The 24,425-nt window shown below is 49.2% G+C and overlaps 8 protein-coding genes across 8 annotated transcripts; 4 read left to right on the plus strand and 4 right to left on the minus strand.

The window, feature by feature from the left end:
* Positions 1-155: 155 nt before the first annotated feature.
* Positions 156-1,568, plus strand: ALT_5650 (lipoamide acyltransferase component of branched-chain alpha-keto acid dehydrogenase complex, mitochondrial; the record flags this gene model as incomplete). Its single annotated transcript, XM_033554582.2, has 3 exons — positions 156-299; positions 361-432; positions 498-1,568. 3 exons carry the CDS (start codon positions 156-158, stop codon positions 1,566-1,568), a joined length of 1,287 nt encoding a protein of 428 aa, XP_033410473.2.
* A 456-nt stretch (positions 1,569-2,024) lies between these two features.
* Positions 2,025-4,791, plus strand: ALT_5651 (uncharacterized protein; the record flags this gene model as incomplete). The annotated part of the gene is made up of 3 exons (XM_033554581.2): positions 2,025-2,160; positions 2,223-3,933; positions 3,993-4,791. 3 exons carry the CDS (start codon positions 2,025-2,027, stop codon positions 4,789-4,791), a joined length of 2,646 nt encoding a protein of 881 aa, XP_033410472.2.
* A 950-nt stretch (positions 4,792-5,741) lies between these two features.
* ALT_5652 (terpene cyclase/mutase family protein) lies at positions 5,742-8,048 on the minus strand (the record flags this gene model as incomplete). The annotated part of the gene is made up of 3 exons (XM_033554580.2): positions 5,742-6,026; positions 6,101-7,816; positions 7,902-8,048. 3 exons carry the CDS (start codon positions 8,046-8,048, stop codon positions 5,742-5,744), a joined length of 2,148 nt encoding a protein of 715 aa, XP_033410471.2.
* A 755-nt stretch (positions 8,049-8,803) lies between these two features.
* ALT_5653 (gluconokinase) lies at positions 8,804-9,586 on the minus strand (the record flags this gene model as incomplete). Its single annotated transcript, XM_033554579.2, has 2 exons — positions 8,804-9,259; positions 9,341-9,586. The coding sequence occupies 2 exons, from the start codon at positions 9,584-9,586 to the stop codon at positions 8,804-8,806; spliced, it is 702 nt and encodes a 233-aa protein (XP_033410470.2).
* A 2,848-nt stretch (positions 9,587-12,434) lies between these two features.
* On the plus strand, positions 12,435-14,224 carry ALT_5654 (vacuolar protein sorting-associated protein 26; the record flags this gene model as incomplete). Its single annotated transcript, XM_033554578.1, has 5 exons — positions 12,435-12,654; positions 12,747-13,219; positions 13,280-13,304; positions 13,413-13,529; positions 14,010-14,224. The coding sequence occupies 5 exons, from the start codon at positions 12,435-12,437 to the stop codon at positions 14,222-14,224; spliced, it is 1,050 nt and encodes a 349-aa protein (XP_033410469.1).
* A 324-nt stretch (positions 14,225-14,548) lies between these two features.
* ALT_5655 (MON2 family protein) lies at positions 14,549-20,013 on the minus strand (the record flags this gene model as incomplete). The annotated part of the gene is made up of 5 exons (XM_089599941.1): positions 14,549-19,129; positions 19,183-19,271; positions 19,326-19,532; positions 19,811-19,877; positions 19,936-20,013. The coding sequence occupies 5 exons, from the start codon at positions 20,011-20,013 to the stop codon at positions 14,549-14,551; spliced, it is 5,022 nt and encodes a 1,673-aa protein (XP_089455818.1).
* A 594-nt stretch (positions 20,014-20,607) lies between these two features.
* Positions 20,608-22,837, plus strand: ALT_5656 (ubiquitin-conjugating enzyme E2 variant; the record flags this gene model as incomplete). Its single annotated transcript, XM_089599942.1, has 4 exons — positions 20,608-20,680; positions 20,746-20,825; positions 20,887-21,012; positions 22,235-22,837. 4 exons carry the CDS (start codon positions 20,608-20,610, stop codon positions 22,835-22,837), a joined length of 882 nt encoding a protein of 293 aa, XP_089455819.1.
* Positions 22,838-23,486: 649 nt separating this feature from the next.
* ALT_5657 (RWD domain-containing protein) lies at positions 23,487-24,272 on the minus strand (the record flags this gene model as incomplete). The annotated part of the gene is made up of 2 exons (XM_033554574.1): positions 23,487-24,130; positions 24,206-24,272. The coding sequence occupies 2 exons, from the start codon at positions 24,270-24,272 to the stop codon at positions 23,487-23,489; spliced, it is 711 nt and encodes a 236-aa protein (XP_033410465.1).
* Between the last annotated feature and the right edge of the window lie 153 nt (positions 24,273-24,425).

Genomic DNA, 24,425 nt, shown 5'->3' on the forward strand with positions numbered 1-24,425 from the left:
AGGTCCTCTCGGCCTCAGAGGGTCATCCCAACCACCCCATCGTCAAAATTATCAATACCTCGACGGAGATTCCACGCTGCATTACCTTTGTGGGGCATAAAATCTCAAATATTGAAGGATGTGGGCGAAGGTATTTTCTTTCCTACGCATTTCTCATGTCTGTCATTCAATTGCTCACCCAGATTCTCCGCGCAGGGATCACCGAAGTCCAGATTATTCAGTGGTATGTCGAGGAAGGCGCTCACATAGAAGAGTGGAAGCCACTGTGCCAGTATCAGTCTGATAAAGCAGTCGATGATGTAAGCGAGCGAGTTCTTCTCTATCCCGCTATTTGCCCTATCTGACAATCTATCAATCTAGATAACTTCGAGATACGAAGGAGTCGTCAAGAAGCTCCACTTTCAAGCAGATGACACTGTTCCCACAGGGATGGTACGCATGTTCATGTGCAATTGGGAGGCGAGAACTATCCGCGTCTAACATTATGTTCTTCCCAGGCACTCTGCGACATAGAAGTCGAAGATGGCAAATATCCAGATGATCACACGCCTACTGAGCCCAAACCCGAGCAATTGCAGCCAGATCCCGTTGCTGCGGATACTCTTTCTGTAGAGCCAACAGTATCGACTCCGTTGCCTCCTTCACAGGTCAATGAGACCGCTGTTGAAGCCCCAAGGTCAAAATATGCCTCTCTCGCTACCCCAGCAGTCCGTGGGCTGCTGAAGACTTACAATGTTGATATTCTTGACGTCAAAGGGACGGGGAAGGATGGTCGTGTTCTTAAAGAAGACGTCAATAAATTTATTGCCATGCGCGACGCAGCAGCCCAAGCGCGTTCTGTGGCACCTACCAGTCAGCAAACAGAAAACACGGTTAACCTGACACCGATCCAATCGCAAATGTTCAAGACCATGACCCGCTCTCTCACTATCCCGCACTTCCTCTATGCGGATGAGCTCAAGATCAACGACATTACGGCTTTAAGGAAGAAGCTGGCATCTGACCCCAAAGATCCCAAAAAGGTCACCTTCCTCCCCTTTGTCATCAAGGCTGTGTCCCTTGCTTTGAACGAATATCCGCTTCTTAACGCTAAGGTGGACTTGAGCAATCCTGAAAAGCCGAAACTGATCATGCGGCCGAAGCATAACATCGGAGTCGCTCTGGATACTCCACAGGGGTTGATCGTTCCGAACATCAAAGATGTCGCAAACCGGACAATCATGGAAATAGCAGCAGAAATCAGGCGGCTAAGTGCACTGGGCAAAGAGGGTAAACTCACACCCGCTGACCTCAGTGGTGGCACGATAACTGTCTCAAACATTGGTAACATTGGCGGCACCTACGTTGGACCGGTGATTGTACCAACTGAAGTGGCTATTCTGGGGGTTGGAAAATCAAGAACAGTACCAGTCTTTGATGACGCTGGTCAGGTCACCAAGGGCGAGCTAGTGAATTTCAGTTGGAGTGCAGACCATAGAGTTGTGGATGGGGCGACTATGGCAAGAATGGCCAACAAAGTTCGCGAGTTTATCGAGTCGCCAGAGCTGATGCTTTTGAATTTGAAATAGAGCAAGAGCGGTTCTTCCATCACAGTGATACCAGGTTCTAAAATATAGTAGTTATAGAGTTTATCTGACAAAACGATTGAAACTCAACAGGTGTTTTGCTTCTGAGTCTGTGTTGTGATGGAGCCATGACACCAAGTCCTACTATTGCGTTCGATGAAGAGTTGTGTATCCCAAGTCTGTTGGCAGTGAATTTTTATTTCCTCTTGAATTCTGTGTTTGGATCTTCTTTTGTTTGTTTGCTCAAGGCTGCGCGTGCTGGCGTCAACAACCCCTCCTCATAGCTCTCAGCCTCTCACCACACACCAACCTCTAACGTCTGATTTTCTCCTTGTATTCTCTTTCTTTCACTTCATACTCCTCTTGCACTATTGCTGCTACTTTGTGAGAAGAAGTGTAACCCTCAGTCTGCCTCGTAGCCTTTGTCTCTGTCCCTGATGGTGACACCGAACTGTCAAGATGGGGACAAGAGGACTTCTCTTCATCCGCTGCCGCGGCAGATACTTCGTCATCTGGAATCAGTTTGACAGCTATCCTGAGGGACTCGGAGATGCTATTGTTCATGAAATACCAACTGATCCTGAGGGCTACCGCAGTAAGAGAAACGCTACGCTTCTGGAAGCTGTGCACACCAACTGACACATCTGTTCTCGCTAGATTGGCTGGATTCGATGAGGGAGATGTATTCTCGTTCTGCACAGAAGTTCGAAGATCAGATACTCACGGTGGATGCCAATATCGAGCAAGACGATCTGAGCATCAGTGAGCGTCATGCAAAGAGTTATCTGGCTGTCGATGACCGCCTTGAATATGCTCCAATTCAGATGATCATGAACAGATTCTCCAATGATCTCTTCATTGAATGGACTTACACCATAGACCTTGACCGGGAGATGTTCGCTGTTGATGATGCCGCATGCTTCAAGCTGTTCAATATACCCCACGGTGGACGGTGGATCCGATATCTCGCTGAGGACGCCCGGCAGCGCAGAAAGCTGAGTGATAATACACCCAAGGACATCGTTGCTGATATCTCCTGGAAACCAAACATCGATCCCAACCTAAAGGTTTTGGGCCAAGCCCTCAACATTGAACTTCTCTCGCTTACCGATTTTGCTGCTGAAACTATGCTCCCCTTGGACTTTGATGCTGCCTCCCCCTCCGCTGCTGTCAAGCAAATGATGCCTGTCCGCATCAACTTTCTGATGACCGCGTTTTTGCAGATGTGTAGGGTGTATCGGAAGGTTCTTGATCGCTTTGTTCTTGAGTGGGAGCCCAGCTGTTTTATGTTCAGGGAAATGGCGTTCGCTGTGCTGTCGCTCGCAGCTGGAGAAGTGTTCTTCGAATACCCTGAAGTCCTCGATGCGAAGTATAGGACAAATGGCTATTACCTGCTTCCGAATTCCAGGACTCCAAAATACCATACGAGGATGCTCCCGCGATTCTTACATGAGAGTCACCTTCCTGGTATCGAGCCTGGATCGGCACCGAAAAGCACTAGCTTCTGGTTCCACAACATTCTCGTTCATCTCAATTCTAGGCTTGATCTGGATGATGTCGAAGAAGCATCAGTGGTAGCGGTGGTGAATGATGGACTCGGTCAAGGATACGAAGAGTTCTATGCCATGGTACTCTCTATTCTAGATGTCGTTCTGATCCGCGTGCAGAAGGGGCGTGACGGAAAGCCATATATCAGGAGGTCTCCTCTCCTGTCTCTGTTTGAGTTTACTGACGAGAACTCTGGATATGCTCATGGGCCTCGTACTCGTCTGTCTCAGTCCCAGCAGGGTCTCAACAAACCGGACAGTCACGACGCCAAACCGAAAGACACATGCCTAGAAGAGGACGATGCTTCAGAAGAGGACGATGCTGCTTCCGATAAATCAGCGGACCCAGCGGCAGCGGGTTATTTCACCTTCATGCTAATGTATCACTTCTTCAATGCAGCTGCAGCTGAGAGGCTTGCTGGTAAGAGGTCTCTTCTGTTTCCCAATGAGATCTTGTCCTTGATCATGGACTTTTCGGATATGCGTACATATTTGGCCCTTGCACAATCATCTGCTTTCTGCCACGAGATAAGCCATCGCAAGCTCCGGCTGAACGATGAATACGCTGTGATTGGAAGTGGCGAAGATCCTGAGACCTTTGTCCTAGAAGACTTGCATTCAGGGAAGAAGATCCATTCTAAGCTCAGCATGTACCAAGAAAATTGGCTTGGCCGCGCAATTTCAAATGAACTCAAATTGAGTCCTGTTATAGGCGTCAAGGATGCAGACAGACTCAGTATCATGGATGACGTGGCCATTCAGTTAACGGACATGACGCCAAAGGATCCAATGTGGTCTGAGGCAGAAGAAGGTCCTTCTCGGTAAGTGGTACATCTCATATGTAATCTGTCAGGAGAGCAGTAAAGCTGATATATCGTAGAGAACAGTACGGCTGGTCTTTCCCTCCGAACGGGAGAGATGGTGATTTGATTTTCAATCTGCCTAGTTATGCGTATCTCGGTGCTGTCGAGAACGCTTGGGGACAATACCTGTCTAAGCTAGCAAGAGACGCTGGTGATCCCCACTCAAGGTTCTTCAGTACTATGCTCCGCAACAGACTGTACCGCTGCCTTCTGCCACCTGGATACCGTGAATTAGGGATGGAGCCCTTCCAGTGCAGCGGTTTTCACGCATTCTTCCGCCACGGGCGTGACGAAACTCCACATGAGTGGGAACGGACTCTTCAGTATGTCGTTCGCCAGCTTTCCAAGCTTGAAGCCCGCCCCAGAGATAGGTTCCAGAGATGGGGTCATCCCCTCATTGTGGCCTTTTCGACAAGAGTCAAACTGTTCTATTATGTCTTTCATCGTGAGGTCAGGCCTGCGATTTGCTCGAATGCGAAATCATACACGGTTGAAATCGCTGCCAAGTGCACTGACCCGAATCCTGGCGCTCGGCTTGTCCAGCTGATTACCGGGGAAGACCCGATTGATCTGAAAGACGATGATGACAGGATGAACTTTGAAAGCTGGATCATATCTCTTTGCAAAAACAGCTCACTGCAATACAATCCATACACCGAACAGTTTGATCGGGAGGCTGAGGTGGACGGTGGAGAGGACAACGGAGAGGACCACGGAGGGGACTATGGAGACGATGGTAGAGAGAACAATGGAGAGGGCAATGGAGAGGGCAATAGAGAGGACAATGGAGAAGACGATGAAGGGCATGAAGATTGACAGACGAGTGGGAGTCAGATTGAGTCAGCCATGTTGCCTCGTTAGTAGCTTGACGCGACCCTACATAACTCGTCGCCTATCTGTTCAGCACCATGCTGTCTATTCTGGCAGATATCATCATATCAGTATCTTCTTCTGTGCACTGTGCTTTGTGGAAGTCGATACATCGTACAGAGAAATGAATATTTGTTACCTGGATGTACGAATGACAAGCAGGTTATGAAGCATTCTGAGCAGCGTGTAATGTGTCAATTGGCTATACGTCGCTAATGAAGCAAGATAAAAGAAAACAACAAAAGGACAAACAACAGCCACCACTCGGAGGCGTGTGTCTTTACTAGACTTCAATACTTTAGGGATCTGGTACATTACGTGCCAATTCCACCTAGCCTTTGTGTTTGCATTACAGCACAGGGAAATCCTTGAAGAGGAAAAAACCCGTACCAAGGTCTCAATATGTGTCACGAGTGCAACCGTAGGCACACATAACATCAGTATAACAAAAACAGAGGTTGCCTCAGCGATGGAGTTCGTAAAGTGATGAGCATCAGCGCTTGATGAATTTGAAGCATCCTTGACCTGTTTAATCAATCTCTCTTTTGCCTCACTTGGTAGCAGCACAAAGTACATGAGACCATGATGCAACCAGGCTATCCAGATTGAGGCGGAATTGGATTTGGGGACAATAACAATTAACCTGGGCTAGACCTCTGCAGGCCCGCGGGCTATACCGGAGTACTTAATAATAGGTTTGTGGGCCAATTGGGACCCCGCCTCTCTAGCTGCGTGCAGCAGATGATAGCATACAACATGTTTGCTTCCACGCTATCTGGTCCGTATATGACATATATCAAGGGAAGACTCAAGCTTCAGTTTCAGTATCTATCTACGGAGGCCTCGATTGAAGAAGGGTATACTGCTTTATTGATTGATCATTCCTGCGGCACCTCCTACATGAGGTGGGGGTATTTTCTCCCAAACTTGCCTAATGCAAGAATCGAAAAGATGAACTTGTAATTCGGGTATGTGATAGCACAGCTCTTGTTGAAGATGCCTTCGATACCCTCCTGTAGCCATTCCCCGTTTCGCTGCTGTCTAGACATAATCAAGCGAACTCCACGGTGGATAGGCTCAACATCAGGGTAGTCGACACTCAGGAGGGCAATGACAGCGAACGCAGTTTGAACAACTTGAGACCCCGTAGAATGCTCGATATACGTCATTTGTTCGCAGCTCTGAATGGGGGTTAGTTCTCAGATAACTTTATCGGGGCATAGGGACAGTGTAGTGGCTTGATATAAGTACTCACCTGAAAGCTTTCAGACCATCCACCATCCTCGCGTTGTTTCGAAAGCAGGAACTGACACCCCCTGCGGACATGTTCACTGTTCTCATAAGTCTCCCCAACTGATCCAAGGCATTCCAAAGCAAACATCGTGCCGTATGTAAAGCATACTCCCCAGCTTCCATACCAACTGCCATCAGGGCGTTGCGCCCTCCTGATATAATTTCCTCCCCGTTGGATAAATGTCTGTATTTCTCCGCGCCGATAATCAGGCCAGTGTTTGGAGAACAATATCAAAGCTGTCAACACAGCGCTCGTGCACTCAGGATAATCATATTCAACCATAATGCGTCCAAAGACCTCTGCTGTGTTTAACATTTCGAGGTATTCACTCCCCCTGGTCGGCTCATAAGACGCACAACCGCCCGACGGATTTTGATAAGTGAGCAAGGTGTCCACGGCATCAAAGATCCTTTGGTCTCCAAGCAGCTGTGGATATCCATTGGCCTCTTTTTGAAGCATAATAACAGCCTTCAGCGCCTCTGAAATGCAGTCACTGACCCCATATCCCTGGTCGCGATTGCTGAAAGCCCAGGCTCCCTTACGGAAATGGCGATAACAAACGTCTTGATCCTTACAATTCTCGCGGATCTGCTGCCGATCCAGGAATTCCAGCGCCTGTATCAGCATGGGCTTGAACTGCGCGTCTTCAGCTAGACCAGCCGACCACACCGCCTGAATCAGGAACGCTGTGTCCCAGCATTGCACACCGTTCGTCCCGTTGGCGAACATCCCCTCTTTATTCACCCAGAGAAATTCTTCCATGCGTTCCCGGTGACGACGCGCAGAATAGGAATCGCGCCCATCGCGGATATAGCAAACAATAAGGTTCATAGGTCCATTCACGGATGCTAAATCGGCATAATCTGAATTTGCATCCTCCATGTCAATCAATTTACTAACCCAGTCTTCGGCCCGTGCAGTCAGGCTTCTCGGTCGAAGGTAAGGTGTCCAGATATTCGCCAGGACCCAATTGACCGAGTTCAACAACCACGACTTGGGGTGATAGTTATCGGTTGGGGCAATGTCATTGCGATGTGCCGCCCACTCGATGCTCTCCCACGGCTGGACAAACAGCTCCCGTCGCAGGGCCCTCACAACGTCCGTTTCCGCGGCCGTCCACCGTTTAGACCAGATCCACGACATTGGGAGAAAGACCTGTCGGATATGCACCCACCATCTCCATGGCGCGAGTGGTACCCAGTCCGGCAGCAGCCACGCCTCTGGAGGAACAGGATTAACAACCTCCCAGTCACACACCCCTAGAACTGCTAGCCAGAACTTCGACCAGTGCGGCGCATTCAGGGCGCCTCCGAGCCGGTGGAGAAGACCTCGCGCCTGCACCATGACCGGGTGCTCACTGTCCACCCCAAGAAGCCGCAACACTGTGTAGTTCAGGGATGTGCCAAACACAGTGCTGTCGCCTTCGGAATGCAGACCCCATCCTCCATCGACCGGGTTCGCGTGTGCAAACAGGTAATTTTTGATCTCTGTCGCATAGGCCGCCGGAATGGGTGTCTCCGTCACCACCCACGCAATCACCACCCCGGGAAGCAAGAACATTGGCCCGCCATATTCGCAGCCCCAATTCCCCGGTGGAAGCTGTAGTTTCGAGAAGAATCTGAGGCCATTAATCGCACTTTCTAATGGGGAAGTAGCAGTAGGAAGATCCGGGAGACCCTATTCCATATTGAATTAGAATTAGTCAATTGGATACTTGGAGCACGCGCCATGCGGGAAGGTTAATCGCGTATGGTGAAGATACCAAAGGAAGCCCTAAATAATACTTATCAGCGAGTGTTTGGGGCCATTTCCGGGCGGCTTCATCGTCGTCGAGATAATGCCATGTGTGCTTTCCATCCTCGTCCAGCATACGCCAGCGCGAGTAATCCGTCTTGTCAATTCGGTTCATGGCGAAGATCTGCAAGTACCAGCATGCCAGGTATACTCATTTACCAGAGAAACAAAATATACAAAGGCCAGCTGTTTGCGACGACAGAATTGGTGCCATCGGCCCCTATCAAGCCGATCTAGGCTAAGTAGGTAAACAAGGGACAAAAACGGACACTAGTTTGTATCACATGCTACACACTTGAGGTTCCTAAGAGCATTTAAGTAGGGCTGGGCGGGCGGGAAGCCCCGTTGTCCACACCATTTGGTTATGTGCTTAACTTCAGCCATCTAGGATCATAATGGTATCCTGTAAGGCTAAAGTCGACTGTACAAAGTTATGCAGCACGACGTGAATCCGGCAGCGCCGGTGCGAGTGCCTAAGGCGGAACTGTCGATGATGACGTCAGTTACCACCAACCGCTAATACCGGCGTTTAGAACACTGTGAATCAGGTTAGAATGCAAAAATAAGGCAATCATCTTTCTAGTCAAGGTATCAGCTATGCCTAACGCAGAGAAACCCTCTTGTGTACATGAATCATAACAGCAGACAGATCACCATGACAGGACATAAAGATTCAAACCGATGGGAACTCCAGGATATGATGCGGACTCCGTAGACACAAGGACAGATCATGATGCTTCCAAAAGCATGAGTAGGCAACTCTAAAACTCCAAAGACACCGGACGGCGCAAGAGATCCATGCAATCTGTGCAATTGAACCCAGCCAAAAAACAGCAAAATCGTAAAGCAAGCAGACAAATGATGACCCGGTTACTGGTATTCCGCCAGCTTCTCCGACACCAACTGAAGAACCGTCTTCTGAACCTCCTCGCGGGGACCATCAGCGTTGACGGTCAGCGCATCCCACTCGCCCTGGGGTTCCTCGAGAGCCTGCAATTGCGAGTGGACCATGCCGCTCTTCATATAGTGGGAGGGATCACGCTGCTTGACGCGCTCGATCAGGACGTCCTTGTCTAGCTTGAGATAAATGAAGTGGATCTGGACGGACGGGGAGCCGTAGGCGGCGACGCGCATGACGTCTCGATATTTCTGCTTGAGAGCGGAGCAGGCGACTACGACGCCGGACGGAGGGCGGAAGTTGTTGGTTTGCGAAGGGGAGAGGGCCTCGATGGCGGCTTTGCGCAAGGAGATGAGCCAGTCCCAACGGTCTTCGTCGGTTAGAGGGATGCCATTGCCCATTTTCTCCCGGTTAGTTTGTGAGTGGAACTGTATGGGTACCTGTTAGTTTGACTTGCGCATTTGCCAAAAGGCCGTAGATAGGATATCGGTTGTGTGAGAAGCACTTACATCATCTCCTTCGAGGAAGGGCAAACCCAGCTCCTTCTGCAGCATCCGTCCAACGGTACTTTTCCCGCATCCCGCAGGCCCGGTAACGACCCAGATATGTTGGATGTTCTCGGCTTTGGATGTCTCTGACCGCATTGAGGTGGCCGAATTGTGATTCAGAGAAATTTTGGTGACTGGTGTCCGAGAGGCGTCTACAACCGCATTGGTATTTATAGGCGGTTGATGCCTTTCCCCAGCAGAGAGCATAGTGTGTAGAACAAAGGAAGAAGTACGGCTCAAACAGAAAAGAGAAAACAACGGCGCAAGAGAGCCGCAGAGTGGACAAAGACTATGACGCTCTAGTGATACACGGAAGTCGGTGGGCGGTGCCGGATGGTTCAACCAACTTTTCAGAGTGTTGTTGGGGGTTGGTGGATGTATATAAAAGTCGACGCTTTTGTGTCAAGTGCTTTGAACTAGGTGGAACGCAGCAAACCAGGTTGTTGAACAGCGATTGCAGGTCAAAGGTAATATCAATGTCTTTCATGCAAGTTATAAGGGGAAGAAGAGAAAGAGACAAGGGAGTAATGGCTAAATAAAAAGGAAGAAATCCAGCAGGCGGATATTAAGTATCAAACCTGGGTCTGTGGGGACTTTCATGTCGAAAGCCGATCCTGTAGGGAAACATGACCTATTGTTTTCTTTCAAGTTGGAGTTACAAAACATCGAATCATACAGACGTAACGGGAATTTTCCAACAACTTTCAAAATGGAAAGTCCGAACAACGTCTACCTACTCCGTACAGTGTTGGGCTTCTCCATACTAGGTAGCCTAACCTTAAGGTACCTTACAGAGTACGGAGTATAGATTACAGCCAGCCGAGTGGGGGAAATCAGCGAAACATTCAATAAGGTGGGGGGCATTCGAGAAGATAGGGGGTTCCGCGGGCTTGGGTGTTAGTGGGAGATCGGATCCTTATTCTAGCAATTTGAAGAGACTCACCATTGCAGAATGAAAAGATAGAAAGAAAAGGTACTATCTGGAATAATTCTATAGATATCTGAAGCAGCTGAGCAGGCTGTATATCGCCATACACGAATTTTAACACTGTATCTTTTGGATGAGCATCAAATACGTACCAAATTACGTCCCCATCTCATCCCATCTTTTCATGATGTCACGGGTAGGAAAGAAGGTTGCCCTGCACCGGGGATCCGGGACTGATACGGCAAATAAATACAATTACAAGAGAGTTACAAACACTCATCCATAAAAGCCCCCCACGCTATACCACAATAGGTAGGCTATATACTGGGATAGCAGTTTTCCCTTGTTATTTTGATGCATTTCTTTGAATTCAACAAAAGACCATACAGTTCAAAATTCAAAGGACGCGGAATACAGACGAAACTCTCAGGGATACTTAGTGATGATCTCCAGGGACCAGATAGCAGGATGCTGTGGCTAGCATGGGCTGACGGAATAAGGTAGCGGCCTGACATGAGAAACTTCTAATATCTATCCGTTATCTGTCTACTGGCCAGAACTTCTTCGATATTGAGTGCAATTTGATTGCAATTAATGGTAAGAACGAATGGCGTACACATAGCAATTTCCTAGTACACTGTAATCGGAATATTCCCCCATGCAATCTTCCAGATCTTCGATACCCATCAACAGCAAAAGTGGGGAGGATTCAATCAAAGCGCAAAGGATCTATCCCTAGCTACACTCTGTAATGCGTTGCTCATTCACTTTTAATGCATTCCTGATAATACAGCATGGCTGTACAGCACTTCAATCTGCCATTGTTTGATCCTGTGGACAAGGGAACAAGGGAGCAAGTGATAATGAGTGCATTATGAACGGACTAGTACTCCGCACTTCTGGAGGTACTTTGGCGTCTCAGCTCGGATAGGCGCTCAGCAGACAATCATCCCCCAAACAAGGGTTATGGTTCAAAAGAGCGAACCTGCAAATCTGATACCGCCTTTTCTTCAAACTGTCGAGCGTCGACACTCCACCACTCAACAACCAAAGCCGTATTTTGGCTCCAACAGGAGTCCCGGCCATGTGGCCCACCGCTTAAATTGACTGATCTTGGGTCCTTGTGGCTTGCAGGGGGACATGGCTCAATCCGGGGAAACCCGCCAGTTTGCATGCAAACAATTCGCTGGCCAACATCTTCAAGTTTCTAGCATTGAGTACTCCGTGTTTATCCAAACCTTGTTGGAACATGGACCTTGGCAGGTATCACGAGACTGGGTCTCAGACTCAAGAAGGCAATATGTTCCGTGAAACAAGGGCTCCGGAAATGTGTTTCCTGTTGCCTTACTGGTAGGCTGGCGGATTTCTGCCCAATCCGTTCGTTCCAGTCCAGCTCAGGATAAAAGACGTGTCGAACCTGTCTGAAACTGCATTATTTTCCGCGTCCCCTACTTCGAAAGTTCCAGGTCGTACTGAAATCCCCTTGACTATCTGTTGTACTATCATTACCCTCCATTTCGCAAAATATATTCGCGGCGGATGGCGAGAAGCGGTAGCAATACTGATACCCCAGGTACTCATACTTCTGTATTTTGACCTGCTCAAGACATGGTTCACTGCATCCGTTTCTTTCCATCTTGGATCCTGATTCGAGATAGGTCGTTATCCATAATGATTGCTCTTTAGCCATTTTAGCACGGACACGACATGAGCAAGTATGTAGTCCATTGGTCAGCGTCTGTAGCGCGTAACAACTTGATCGGATGCTACAATTGCTCCTAGCACTGGAGATGACAGATCGGTCCATATTCTCTGGCTCATGGGGGGAGTGACTCGTATATTCTTCAACTGTTAATCTACGACATTCGCATGTACAGACGCAACTGTTTACGGTTGATGGAACAACGTCTACTGCGATGCCGGGATATTACGTAATCACCATATGACAGGCTAACCGCCAGGCAGTCGTGGATCGCCATCTGCGGTCAACAACCCAGATGGAAGCTTGAGCGAAGCTAAGCGGCATGGCAATTGTGTGATCCTATCTGATTTGACTGCAAGAACTTAACGTGTGCACGAGTTCCAAACTGGTTTAACCCTCCTAAACCCTGCGACCCGGCCTCCGAAATGACTTCTCTGTTCTTCTCCACTCCCGTCGACATTGACGTCGTGCTCGAAGACAGCGATGAACGCCAGACAGTGGATGTGAAGCTCGATAAGGGCCGCCGCGAGCGAGTTCCTCTTTACATGGATGGAGAGTCGGTGAAGGGTGCTGTTACGGTTCGACCAAAGGATGGGAAGCGATTAGAACACACTGGCATCAAGGTGCAATTCATTGGCACGATCGGTATGGGAGCCAGCCCGTTCAAAGTCTGCAGCACTTACTGCCACTGGTGGTTGAGATTGAGACGTGAACTGACCAAGCATATTGCTGCGCAGAGATGTTCTACGATCGAGGCAACCATTACGAATTTCTCTCGCTGGTGCAGGAACTTGCAGCTCCCGGAGAGCTGCAACACCCACAGACATTCCCCTTTAACTTTAAGAACGTCGAGAAACAATACGAATCATACAATGGTATCAACGTGAAGCTGCGGTACTTTGTGCGGGTGACGGTCTCGAGGCGGATGGCAGATGTGATTCGGGAGAAGGATCTCTGGGTCTACTCTTATCGCATGCCCCCGGAAACCAACAGCCCGATCAAGATGGATGTCGGTATTGAAGACTGCCTGCATATTGAGTTTGAATACTCCAAATCCAAATATCACCTGAAAGATGTCATCGTGGGGCGTATCTATTTTCTCCTCGTGCGGCTGAAGATCAAACACATGGAACTATCTATTATTCGACGTGAGACGACGGGCTCCCCGCCAAACCAGTACAACGAGAGCGAGACGCTGGTACGATTCGAGGTAGGTCAGCCCGTTTTGGCACAAAATAGGGGATGCCTGCTAACGTTGTTCTTCTGACAGATCATGGACGGGTCGCCTTCGCGAGGTGAGTCGCATCCGACGGAAATTGCTTCATGTCACACTGCTGGCACCCCACAAAAAGCAATATATGTTGTTGAACAAATGGGAGGTGCTTCCTGCTGATCATGACCAGGCGAGACAATTCCTATTCGTCTGTTCCTGGGCGGTTTCGATCTGACGCCCACTTTCCGTGATGTCAACAAAAAGTACTCCACAAGATACTATCTGAGCCTGGTGTTGATCGATGAAGGTAAGCAGAACAAAAAAAGCACTTGCTCGTTCGGATGTTTTTTTCATTCGCATGGAATCTGCCCGATCGATCCCCTATGGCGAACCAGCTGTCGGTCTGTGCGACTTCGAAAGCGCATGACCATTAACGCGCCGTTGTTTTCTACCTGCATTGGTACCTGAGGTTCCTCATACGTTCACACTTGCCCAATAATATCCCACGGCATCCCACCTGAACATTTCAATAGCCGATCGGCTATTGAAACCACCTCGGACCAGTCATGGTGGTCATTCGGACTGGCTGACTTGCGGTCTCTTTCCGAACGGCAAAACCCCCACGCTAAGCCACACTTGGTTGATACACTCGCGTGGTGGCCCCACTAGGCCCCCGGTTTTCGTCATTTCATACGTTTTTGTTTCGATACCCAGCTGTTTTTCTCGGTTTTTTTGCATCCCACTGCGATTTGATAACGTACTGACCTGAATAATTCCTTGTGTCTAGATGCCCGTCGGTACTTCAAGCAGTCCGAGATCACTCTCTACAGACAAGCTCCCGAGATCGCAGCGACCCCTCAAATCGCTCAACAGCAACAGATCCAGCAGCAGCAACTTCTTCAGCAACAGAAGCAGCAACAGCCCCTACCGGAAGGCTCAGCCACGGCCGGACCTGGACGCGAATCATATCACACTCAGAGAGTATCCGCCCCTGCCGCTTAGCCTGTAGGCTGAGTATGTCGCATGGCGTCTCGCTTAACGTTTCTATTTCATGGAAGTTGTTGAGATTTGGCGACATCTTCTACTCCGTACATATACCCTATTTGACTCTGTATCCGTACCTTGTGCTTATTATGAATCGTTGCCATCAGATAAACTGGCCCTGTAGTCGACGGCCAACGATTGGTTCCTTGAATAAAGTAGCTCTCTGCGCCCAATCATGGTTGAGAATGCAACACTTGCTTGCCGCAAATGCTTATTTGTAAAAATATGCACGATTGAGATCTATTTGAGATGATCTATAGCACAAAATGTAAAATATACTAATTAAACATCGTTTCCGACCCGACCTAAAACCGCTCCAAGAACCTGGAGAATCTCTCCGTCATCCTTTTCCCTCCCAGCGACCTGTACCGCCTTCACAACGAGTGGGTATATCCATTCCAGATGTTTCTTGTGATGCTCATTTCCAGCCTGGCTTGAGTCGCCGGATGACATGACCATTGTCTTGATCACAGGCGGAGCAGGAACGGCAGTTGGTTCGCTCCGCAGATCGATCATGCCGCGGAGTAGATGTAGCAGCGCCTTGCGCGCCGGCGTAGGCTGCGGCATGAGTCCGCGGAGTGGCTGATCCGCGATGTACGCCTTCAGGGACACGGCGCATCGGAGTATGAGATACGGGGAGACCGAGCGCGAGAGTAGAACACGGGCTGTCGTTTGCTCCGTACTGCTTGTCTCTTGTCTGGGTGTATCATCATTGCTGGGCTGGGGGGCTGATGCGAGCTCAAATAGCGTGTCGATCAGAATGTATGCCATCCGAGCGCGTGGGGTTGGCGGTGGGTCAAAGGTTCGGCCAGGCCGGATATCATATAGGTTCTGCAAAGGCTCCTTCTCGGAATACTTGATAGGAGCGCCAAAACGCTGTTGTTGGTAGATGAAAGAGGAGTTGAATATCGTACGTGCGAATTGGTGTCGAATATTGTCTGGGATGATGGATGCGCCTAGAGATGGAATGATGATAGACTTGAGTTTGTTCATAGCATCGATATCGAAGGTTTCGTCTGCGTGGGATTTTGTTGTGGGAATTGAACGGGTTCGATAACCTTTCGCAGAGGCAATGCCGTTCGCAATGTCTACCACGCAATTCCAGAACCGCGAGATCTCTTCCAAATTTGCGTTTTCGTATTGCTTTTCGACGTATGGAACCGCCACATGGAGAATATCCAGCACTGCAGTGGTCGATTTCTGCCACAGGCTGGGATCTCGGTCTTTTCCTGGCCACTCGTATCTTTGAACAATTGGGTTCCCAAGATGTTCCAAGGCAGAAGATAGAGAGCCATTGGAGAAAATATCTTCCTTGATACCAAAGGCAGCAATATACCAGCCCAGGAGCTCTACAGCGCTTTTCGAGAACGCAACAAAAGTTGGCCTTCTCGAATCTGAATCTAGGGACCATTTTGTCAATGCGGAATCAACGAAATCAGCAAGACAGAAAACAATCTTCGGCTGGGCCTCCGGCTTGTGTGAACATAGCAGTTTCACACAATCAATGATAATTGCTTGTACATCCGAAACCCGATCCACGTCCGGCGAATACGGAGAGGAGACGGAGTTCCAAGCGAGGAGGCGCAAATGATGGAGAATATGCTCAATATGGTCATCTCCTAGATCGTCCTTATAGAGGGCATACAACTGCTGAAATGCCTGCAAGTATGCAGATGATGCATCCTGATTTGGGCGTCCGAGGTCAATCATGTCCTCCCTGGGAGCAGGATGGCCAGCAACCCACAGCGACCAAGCGAGTTCAAGCGCCTTCTTGCTCATATTATTTGTCGTCTGCGACCGAAGAAGGATGTTTGCCAGACTGGAGAATACCGCTTCACTTAGCTCCAGGAAGTTCGAGCTGATAAGCTTGTGTAGATATCCCAGGAGACGTCCCCAGGAAGCGTCAAACGCATCGTCCCTGACAATAGGCTCGAAAAATGTAGTTATCAGATCGGAAAATCCCTTGATCATGACAACTGCTGTTTCTATCCAAGACTGAACCACCTCAGAGCCCTTGGCCTTCTCCGCTGCCCGAGAATTTGCGAGTTCAAGTTCGATGGCCTCGACCATTAGGAACAAAACACGATTCAGACACAGACGCCATGCCTTGGGTGAAAGTTGTTGCCCGTACGCATCAAAAATCCTTAGAAGGGTTTGAATCGCGCAGTTTCGAATCTCCAGCCTGCTATCCTTCGCAAGGCTTACAATCCTAAGCAGAAGCAGCAGCCACAGCGCATTTCGTGAGACCGAGGGTTCATCACCTCTTGCAAGGGTCGAAAGTGTCTCCTCGCTGACTGAGAGATCGACATGCGACTCAATGCAGAATTCCTCAATTTGCCCTTGCAGAAAATCAGATACATTCCAGAAAGATGATGTCGTTGTCAATGAGATATTGAAGTCCTCTTGCTGTAAAGCGAAACGGGATAATGAATTCACGAGGTCCAACCGACATTGGGGTGGCAAGAGAGCGATAAAATCAGAAGCGACTAACTGCAGAGATTTGTATGCAGCACGAACGAGCCGAGGCGAATCGGCTACCCAGCGTGTGTCACGCGCCCTGCTAGAAATATCTCCTGCCGCTGTCGCACTCTCGTCGTTTGAAGCGTCCCCGAACACACTGGATATCAGACTGAAGACAAGCGTCCATCCATCATTGAAAGACTCTGCATACTGCTCCAGAATACTCTTTAATGTCTCCAGACTCTGCTCATGAATCTCTATGACGGAGGTAGAGGGTGGTAACCCTGGCATGCAAGCGTTAACCGAATAGAGCGTCGAGACTTGCATGTTCAGAGTTTCCAGGTTTCTGATATGACGCGCGTTTCGGACTGAATCAACAGGATCGTCTCTCTGTTTCATAGTCTCAAATACGACATAGCTGAGAACACCGTTCGCTTTTAGGCGAAGTCTCAGGCTTATCTCTGGGTTTGCGGCGGTGGCAATCAACCGCTCAGTGAGCAGCTGCCAGACGCCGCGGTCGGTGTCGGCCAACGACGACAAGCGTTCAAGATTTGCTTGGGCGAGCTCTTTTGCTTTGTCCAAGACAAACTTCAGATCTTCATCCCGCACTCTGGCCTTTTCGACCACAAATGACACACCCCGGTTGTTCCTCCGCGCCCGACTGACGTGCTTTTGCGACGGTAAGGAGTTATGAGTCCCCGGTATCTTTTCAGATGGCCCATCTTTAACTGGTTCTTCAGTCGTGCCGGAGAGGTCAAGGAGAGCAATCAGCAGACCGTCAAACGAATCGCTCGGATAGTCACCAGTGCTCTCGAACAATTTTGCAGCGGCTGCATGAACAGCTGTAATTTCTGCCCCGAGGTTGGCTTTAGACATATCGCCTGACACATCCCCCGCATTATTAATAGAGTTATTTGTTTTGCTGGAGGCCATGCCGATGAGTAAGTCTACATCCTGCAGCGTTCCGAGAATGATCGACCAGGCCGGCTGGTCTAAAGTGGGACCGAGGGCAATCCCCAGATTCAAGAGAGCGCGCAGGCACAGCAGATTTCTGGTGCTTAGTGACAATGAAGCAATTTCCGCAGATGCTCTCGGACCGTCCGCAGGAAATGAGGAGCTAACAAGGGACACCGCGCCGCCCTTGCGTTTTTCATCCATGGCGGTAATGCTGTGGGTATCTGAGGCAGCTGCAGTCGAAGCACCAGCCATCTCAGCTGGCATTGTAGCCTTCGCCAGAGTAGTCAAAAAAGCGTCCCGCGGAACGGACAGTCTGAGAAGGCCGGCAACATGAGCGAGCTTCTGAAAAGATCGGACAAGGTTGTGATAGTATTCTTCGTCCAACGAAGCGTAGAGAAATGTCGAACACGCTGCAAGTATAGCAGGCCAGCAATTCTCAATGATGCCGGCGCAGGCCTTGATTGCTGTCAATTGGGAGTGAGAATCTAGGTCCAAGGGATTAAGAGGTATCACGAGTTTCTTGGAATTCGATCGGTGTATAGTTGTGCTGGAATCCATTATCTGAAGATTATGTGCAGGCTTAGTAGGACTGCTTTTGTCGGGGCTCGTAATCCGACTTCTCCGCTTCTGCTTTGAGTCTGGGACAGTTAATGGAAGTATGAATTTCGCCAGCCCTTCTGCAAATGAGGTGATACAATTGAGCACTAGGCTGTAGATATATGTTTCAGGGGGGGATGGCGGATCGGTCTTGTCGAGCAGCTCGATGTACGGCGTGCGGACTGTGCTCCACTGACTGCTAATTCCCTGGAAACTAGTCTCAGTAGAAGGGCCAGTGGCCCCGATAACCCCAGCAACTCCGCCGGCTTCAAGTGTTATCTGCTCTTCCGTTATGGATCGTGCATGTTCAGCTCGCAAGGGTACAGTTGAACGACTGCTGACTCCAATCAATGAAGGCTTCTCAGACGCTAGACGAACGAGAGCGGCCATGTGATCTCTGAGAATATTCTTTCTGTTGTCTTCTCCATCATATAGAGAATAAACGAGCCGAACTAGCCCCGGCTCGGCATAAAGTCCTCTAAAAATTTCCATACAGAGTACTCTTTTCCAAGGCGACGTTCCATCGGGTTCGAGAAGGTGAGTCAGCAACCCAAGAGCCATCTCGCATTCGGCTGTCAGAAGAGACATGTAACGCTTGAGAAGTATAAGAAGGATCCGAGCAACGCGGCTGGTAAGGGCAAAGCCGTGCCTCTCAGAGAGGTACCTGACTGTCATCGGCATGAGCCGTGTCCGCAAAACATGCGTGAGCTCCGCATGACCAACAAATAAGTGTCCGCTGTTTGTGAGAATGCTCTCGATGAGCTCCAATGTGAACGTTTGAGAAAGTGACCTGATACGCAGAAAATGCAATTGCTCGCCATCTACAAGCCGGCACAGATCATCCAAGACCTTTACGCGCTATGTCAATTAAGTCCGAATACGCGTAGGAGTGTGGTGCTTACTCGCAATGCATCGTACGCAGAGTACCCGATGTTCACGGAGTCAGCTTCAAGCTTGATTGTCACTCCTGGCTTGCCTTCATCGAGAGTTTCTGAAGATACGTCAGCAGACATAATAAGCCAGGCCGAACAAAGGAAAAACGAACTGTCTTCTTCAGCAACTCGTTCGAATGTCGAGACTACTAACTGCTGAAGAGTGGCTGCTGCTGTGCTAGATACGGCAAGAGTCTTGCTTGCTTGCAGCGTAGCACATATTTCTAATGTACTTGCAAGAAGCTCTCCTCCTAGGTCATTGGAATAATGCTGCAAAAGTGAGGGCAAGGACTGCAAGATTTTGAGTTGGATATCCAGGCCTGATCGAGTTAGTGATTTGAAAAATTATCAGCTATGATTGCTTACTCAGGCTAGTAGTCTCCTTCAATCCCCCAAGGACATCCTTCAGCCTCTCAGAAGGTAGACACCGCGAAGCCACAAGTCTCTGCAAGCAGACAACTCCGATTCCGGCAAGCTTTGCATGTCGACTATGGCAGGCTAAAATAAATGGATCGACAAATCTGGGTTTGCGCACAAGATCTCTTGAGTACTCAGTAATCTTTTCAAGCAGCTACATATGGGATTGCTTGACACCCACCAGCAGATATCTGAGCCTCAGAAGTTGAAGGCAACGCCTTCAAATCATTCAGTGACTCCTCAGCAGCCTAAGCCGTCAGTAAGTTTGAGTTGCATGAAACCTCCTCTAGTAGATGGGAAGCAAACATTTCGCAAGTCAGAATTCTTCCGTTTGGACTCCTGAATCAGATTCAAGAGTTCTGTTTGCAAGAACTGTGAGGACATTTCCGATTAATGTGTGCAGTCGCACCATGCCCAACGCTACCAGTCCGAGGAATATCTCCTTGGTTTTCTCCCTACTGGCGATCAGGTGTTCGCTGATTCCGATATTTGTTCATGGAACATTTAGTGGATTGTAAGGAGACGTAGAAATTCCAGACCGGAAACTGAGCTCAGCACTTTACTTCCCGTATAACAGCCATGTACTCTGTCAAGGAGTAGAAGAGAGAAGATAATTTGTTGCAGCCACTCAGCAAAGACAACGCAATCGAGTTGATCCACATACACCGTTCCTTTGATAGATACCTTAGCTCTATCTGGTACTAGGTGGCTTCTCCAGGGAATGCCAAGACATCAGTGGATATGCCGGCCCCACGTGATACAAGTGGCTTGTCGTTATCATCACGTGAGATGAGTTCCTTGAGACCAAGGCAGTCGTGACGAGTACCTCAGGCACAGAGGCTAACCAAAATTAGTAGTGCATTGCAGAGTGCCCCTCTTCCTCCCGCCTTGATAAGGTAGGATAATCTCGCTCTCTCCAGCAACTTTTTGTCCGAGTACAGAACTCGTATTGTCCCGCCTTCAACACCAGTCACTGCAATGGCCGCAAAGATTCCAAGAAACTTCAGGCTTCTTGAGGAGCTTGAAAAGGGAGAGAAGGGCTTGGGAGCAGGTGAGCATGCGACCAATCTGTCATGACGCATCACCCCGCTGATATCACGATGCTTTTCAATTTAGAGGCGTGCTCCTACGGTCTTGCGGATGGCGAGGATATGATGATGAGCAATTGGAACGGCACCATTCTTGGCCCACCCCATGTTCGTTCTCTGTCTCGTTCCGATTGTCAGACCTACAAGCCAGCTGACCTAAGGAAATTAGAGCGTCCATGAGAATCGGATATACAGTGTCCAGATCCATTGCGGACCTGACTATCCTGATAACCCCCCAACCATCCAATTCATTTCTCGCGTCAACATACCATGCGTCGACCAGAAGACTGGAAAAGTATGAATCTTGGTTCACTACTTTCCCAATCGAGAAGGATATCTCCTAATCGTCGCTTAGGTCGATCCCGCCAAACTCCCCTGTCTGGCCCAGTGGAAACGGGAATATACCATGGAGACGATCCTCCTTGAGATCAGAAGGCGGGTTTTAGACCTCTTATTTACCTTGCAAGAGTAGGCTAACCAATCGCTCAGATACATGGCCCTACCACAACACAAGAAGCTTCCCCAGCCCCCAGAAGGCACCAACTTCTGAGTCTATCGCCTTGTACATGGATCAGACAATGATCATTGGAGTAACAGGTCGGTTCTTACGTTAGGTCTCTCTTCTTACTACATTGAGTTCTAGAGCGTGTACAGTCTATGCATAGCAGCAGGTATTGGCGTGGTTTCGTTAGAAGCCCTTTTTCCAAGCAATCAAAATACGAAACGTGCCAGAGATTCTATCTGACCCTAACCTTGTAACAGCGCACAATGGAAGTGATGTACTTCATATTTAATATTTCGGTCAGCGGTTATTTCCGTCCAACGTGTATAGACCTAGGCGACGGAACCAGACATTCTTCCGAAGGTCCGGCATCAGGAAAAAGATGCGATGGAGACCGTAACGACTGCTCCCAGACAAGATGGCTTGATAACAGGTGAAAAGCACCTCACACTGATAGATGACTAGATCTTCCGAGTATATTTGACTGAACGATATGCGAATGTCAAGCATAGCTATATAGCTCAATGCTCATCACGTGATATTTATTTTGCCATAATCACATGTTCTGTAGATCAAAAGGGAACAAATTATTACGGAGTAGAGAGGTACTGAGTGCCAAATTGATCAAGCTATGCATCGGCTCATCGTCCCAAAATCTTTAGGGACGCATCGATATGCTTGTGAGTACCATGTTAGAAGATCGTTTATTATTACGAGGCATATTTAGCATAGGAGCTAACTAGTCGTCTGCAGGTCTGGCACTGTATCGAGCACTCCTCCGCCAGTGCAGCAGATTGCCAGATGCAGTACCTGAGCTCCAATCATCCAAGTCGCTAATCCAACAAAAGTTCCATAAATATAAGAGCCTTCAAAGTCCGTCACAGACTGCAAATGCCCTGAAAGCTGGATATGAGGTACCCACTCAGTCGCTCGGTGCCGTCTTCTGTGACATTACCACTAATACACTGTCCGGTCAATCTGCCAGGCTCTCGACTTACTACATTCAGCGTCTCAGGGCAATGAACATGACCGCCACCGTATTGCGACACTAGTCCTGGAAAGCCAATCGATTAAAAAACAGACCACTGAGTTCCAGAAAGCATTAGCTAGCACGGTTCATCCAAAGCCCTTATCCAAGAGAGAACTCAAGAAAGAAGAATCGAGGCGCTTTCAAGAAATGACTGCGCGAAGGCATCCAGACGCCACTCCCATCCTTTCCCGGCCCCGACCCGTCGTGAATGGAAGACGTCGGGTCCCTGTGCTCGTCAGCGCGCGGGGGATCCCTTTTCTGCGCATCAAGAAGCCCCAGCCCAAGAATCTGAGCGGAGTCATTCGTACGAAACTCGATAAGCGCTGGCGTCGGATAGAGCGCCGGGACAAGCTCGGTGTTGAAATACTATTCGCCAAGGACGAGGATGAGTGGGATCAATTGACACTTGGTCGGCCAGAGACCGAGACATGGGCTGGAGAAATCAAGAAATCTTTGGCCGAGGTGAACACGCAGCTAAAGGAGTCTGATTTAAAGAACAAGGAGCTTGCCGAGGCGATGTGGCAAGTCGTCCTTGCAGAGCGCAAATTGGCTGCGGAAGAAGCAACACAGGCGTCACCCCAAAGATGAATGGCCGGACCAGAGAAGCAGTCTTCCCTTCTACGCAGGCCACTCTTTATGTCATGGATTTTGCGCTCTGCGAAGCTTCATATCCTCATCCACTACACGAGAGATTGCCACTCATTCGGCTGCAGTGAGCTCAACTGACAGTTTTTCACCGGAGCAGCTCACTTGTGCGAGAATTCGAACAGCATCGAAACGTTTATGATGCTGAGTGGTAAATGTGGGCCGACCATTTCAACTCCATAATACTTGATGCTGATGCTTAGTGCGTCGCTCTAAGTGTTTTGAACATGAAATAGGGTGGTCATCCTTAGAGAAACTAGTGACAACCAGCTCTACTACCCTTGTTGCTGCTTGCGGTATGAGCACGCATCTAAATGGTATGGTTTGATCGACCAGTCTTTCCGGGGTCCAATCATACCTTTCGTCCTGGGGACAGCCAATTGGCCCAATTATGACATGGTACGAATCATACGGATACCGCTGGGTGCCTGTCCGTGGAATGCTCAACCATCTACAAAGTCACCGGGTAGTCACACGTGTGCTTCTTCAATGTGTCCAGCGCTACTCGCAGCAAGTGTATTCAATGTTAGGTCCAGACATGTACAGGTGAATGCTGGAGCAAAATCAACCCAGATATACCAGCACTACTTCTTTATGCAGTAATTTTCATCTTCTCAACAGCGGCCGGAATAGCATCCTCATCATCCTCATCATAGTCTGCTTTCCCTGCCAAACCTCTCTCCCATAATTGCTTGCCAGTAAGCTTCTTCTCTTCTTTGACCAGTGCCTTCTTTGCCCTCTTTTCGTCCGCCTCTTTTTCCTCGCGCTCCCTCTGCTCCTTTTCTTCCATTTCTTTTCTGAACCTCTCTCGCCACTCTAGAAATGTTTCAGGAGTCACCGCTGTGCCCTGGAATTTCCGATTCTCCTCCTCTTCGGCCTTCGCAGCTTCCATCTCTTTCAAGGCCTGGACAGCGTTCGCCCGTTCAGCCATGAGCAGTTCGGCACTTTCTTTCAAAGTGCTGACCAGAGTGAAGACCATAGCCATTCCCAAGTTTTCCTCGATAGTTGGCTGTAAAGCTTCAAGGAGCCGATCACGATCTTCCTGGATGTCTAGCAGAGGGTGCTTGGGCGCATTTGGAGGGGCCGTGATGTCCAGGTCCGGGGCAACGTCGGGATATTCTGGTGGGTATGATACCTGAAGAATCAGGACTGGCTGCTCGGTTTCTTCCTCATCTCGGGCGTCACTTTCGGGCGTCTCTAAGTTAATCGATATCCGGTATGCGGTGTCGGAAATATCTGAGGGTCAATTCACAATCAGCGGCCGGGTGCATTCAAGATCGCAATTGCGAATAAGGACAGCTGAAGCCCAACCTGTAATCTCTTCGGGGAAAATGGAGTCGAGCACCTCGCGCTCCTCGACCTGCTCTTCGCGGCCCATTCTGCTTCAAACGTGCTAGTGGTCGGTGGGGTACTGCGAGTAGGTTCCGCAGCAGATGCACAGTAAGGACAGTGGTGCAAACAATATTAGCACTCGGACGTTCGAATTGGTTTGAGAGTCTTGACCTCAGAAGACTTGAAGTATACCCATCTA

Source organism: Aspergillus lentulus (assembly GCF_001445615.1).
Source record: "Aspergillus lentulus DNA, contig: Alt09, strain: IFM 54703, whole genome shotgun sequence".
NCBI classification, from domain to species: domain Eukaryota; kingdom Fungi; phylum Ascomycota; class Eurotiomycetes; order Eurotiales; family Aspergillaceae; genus Aspergillus; species Aspergillus lentulus.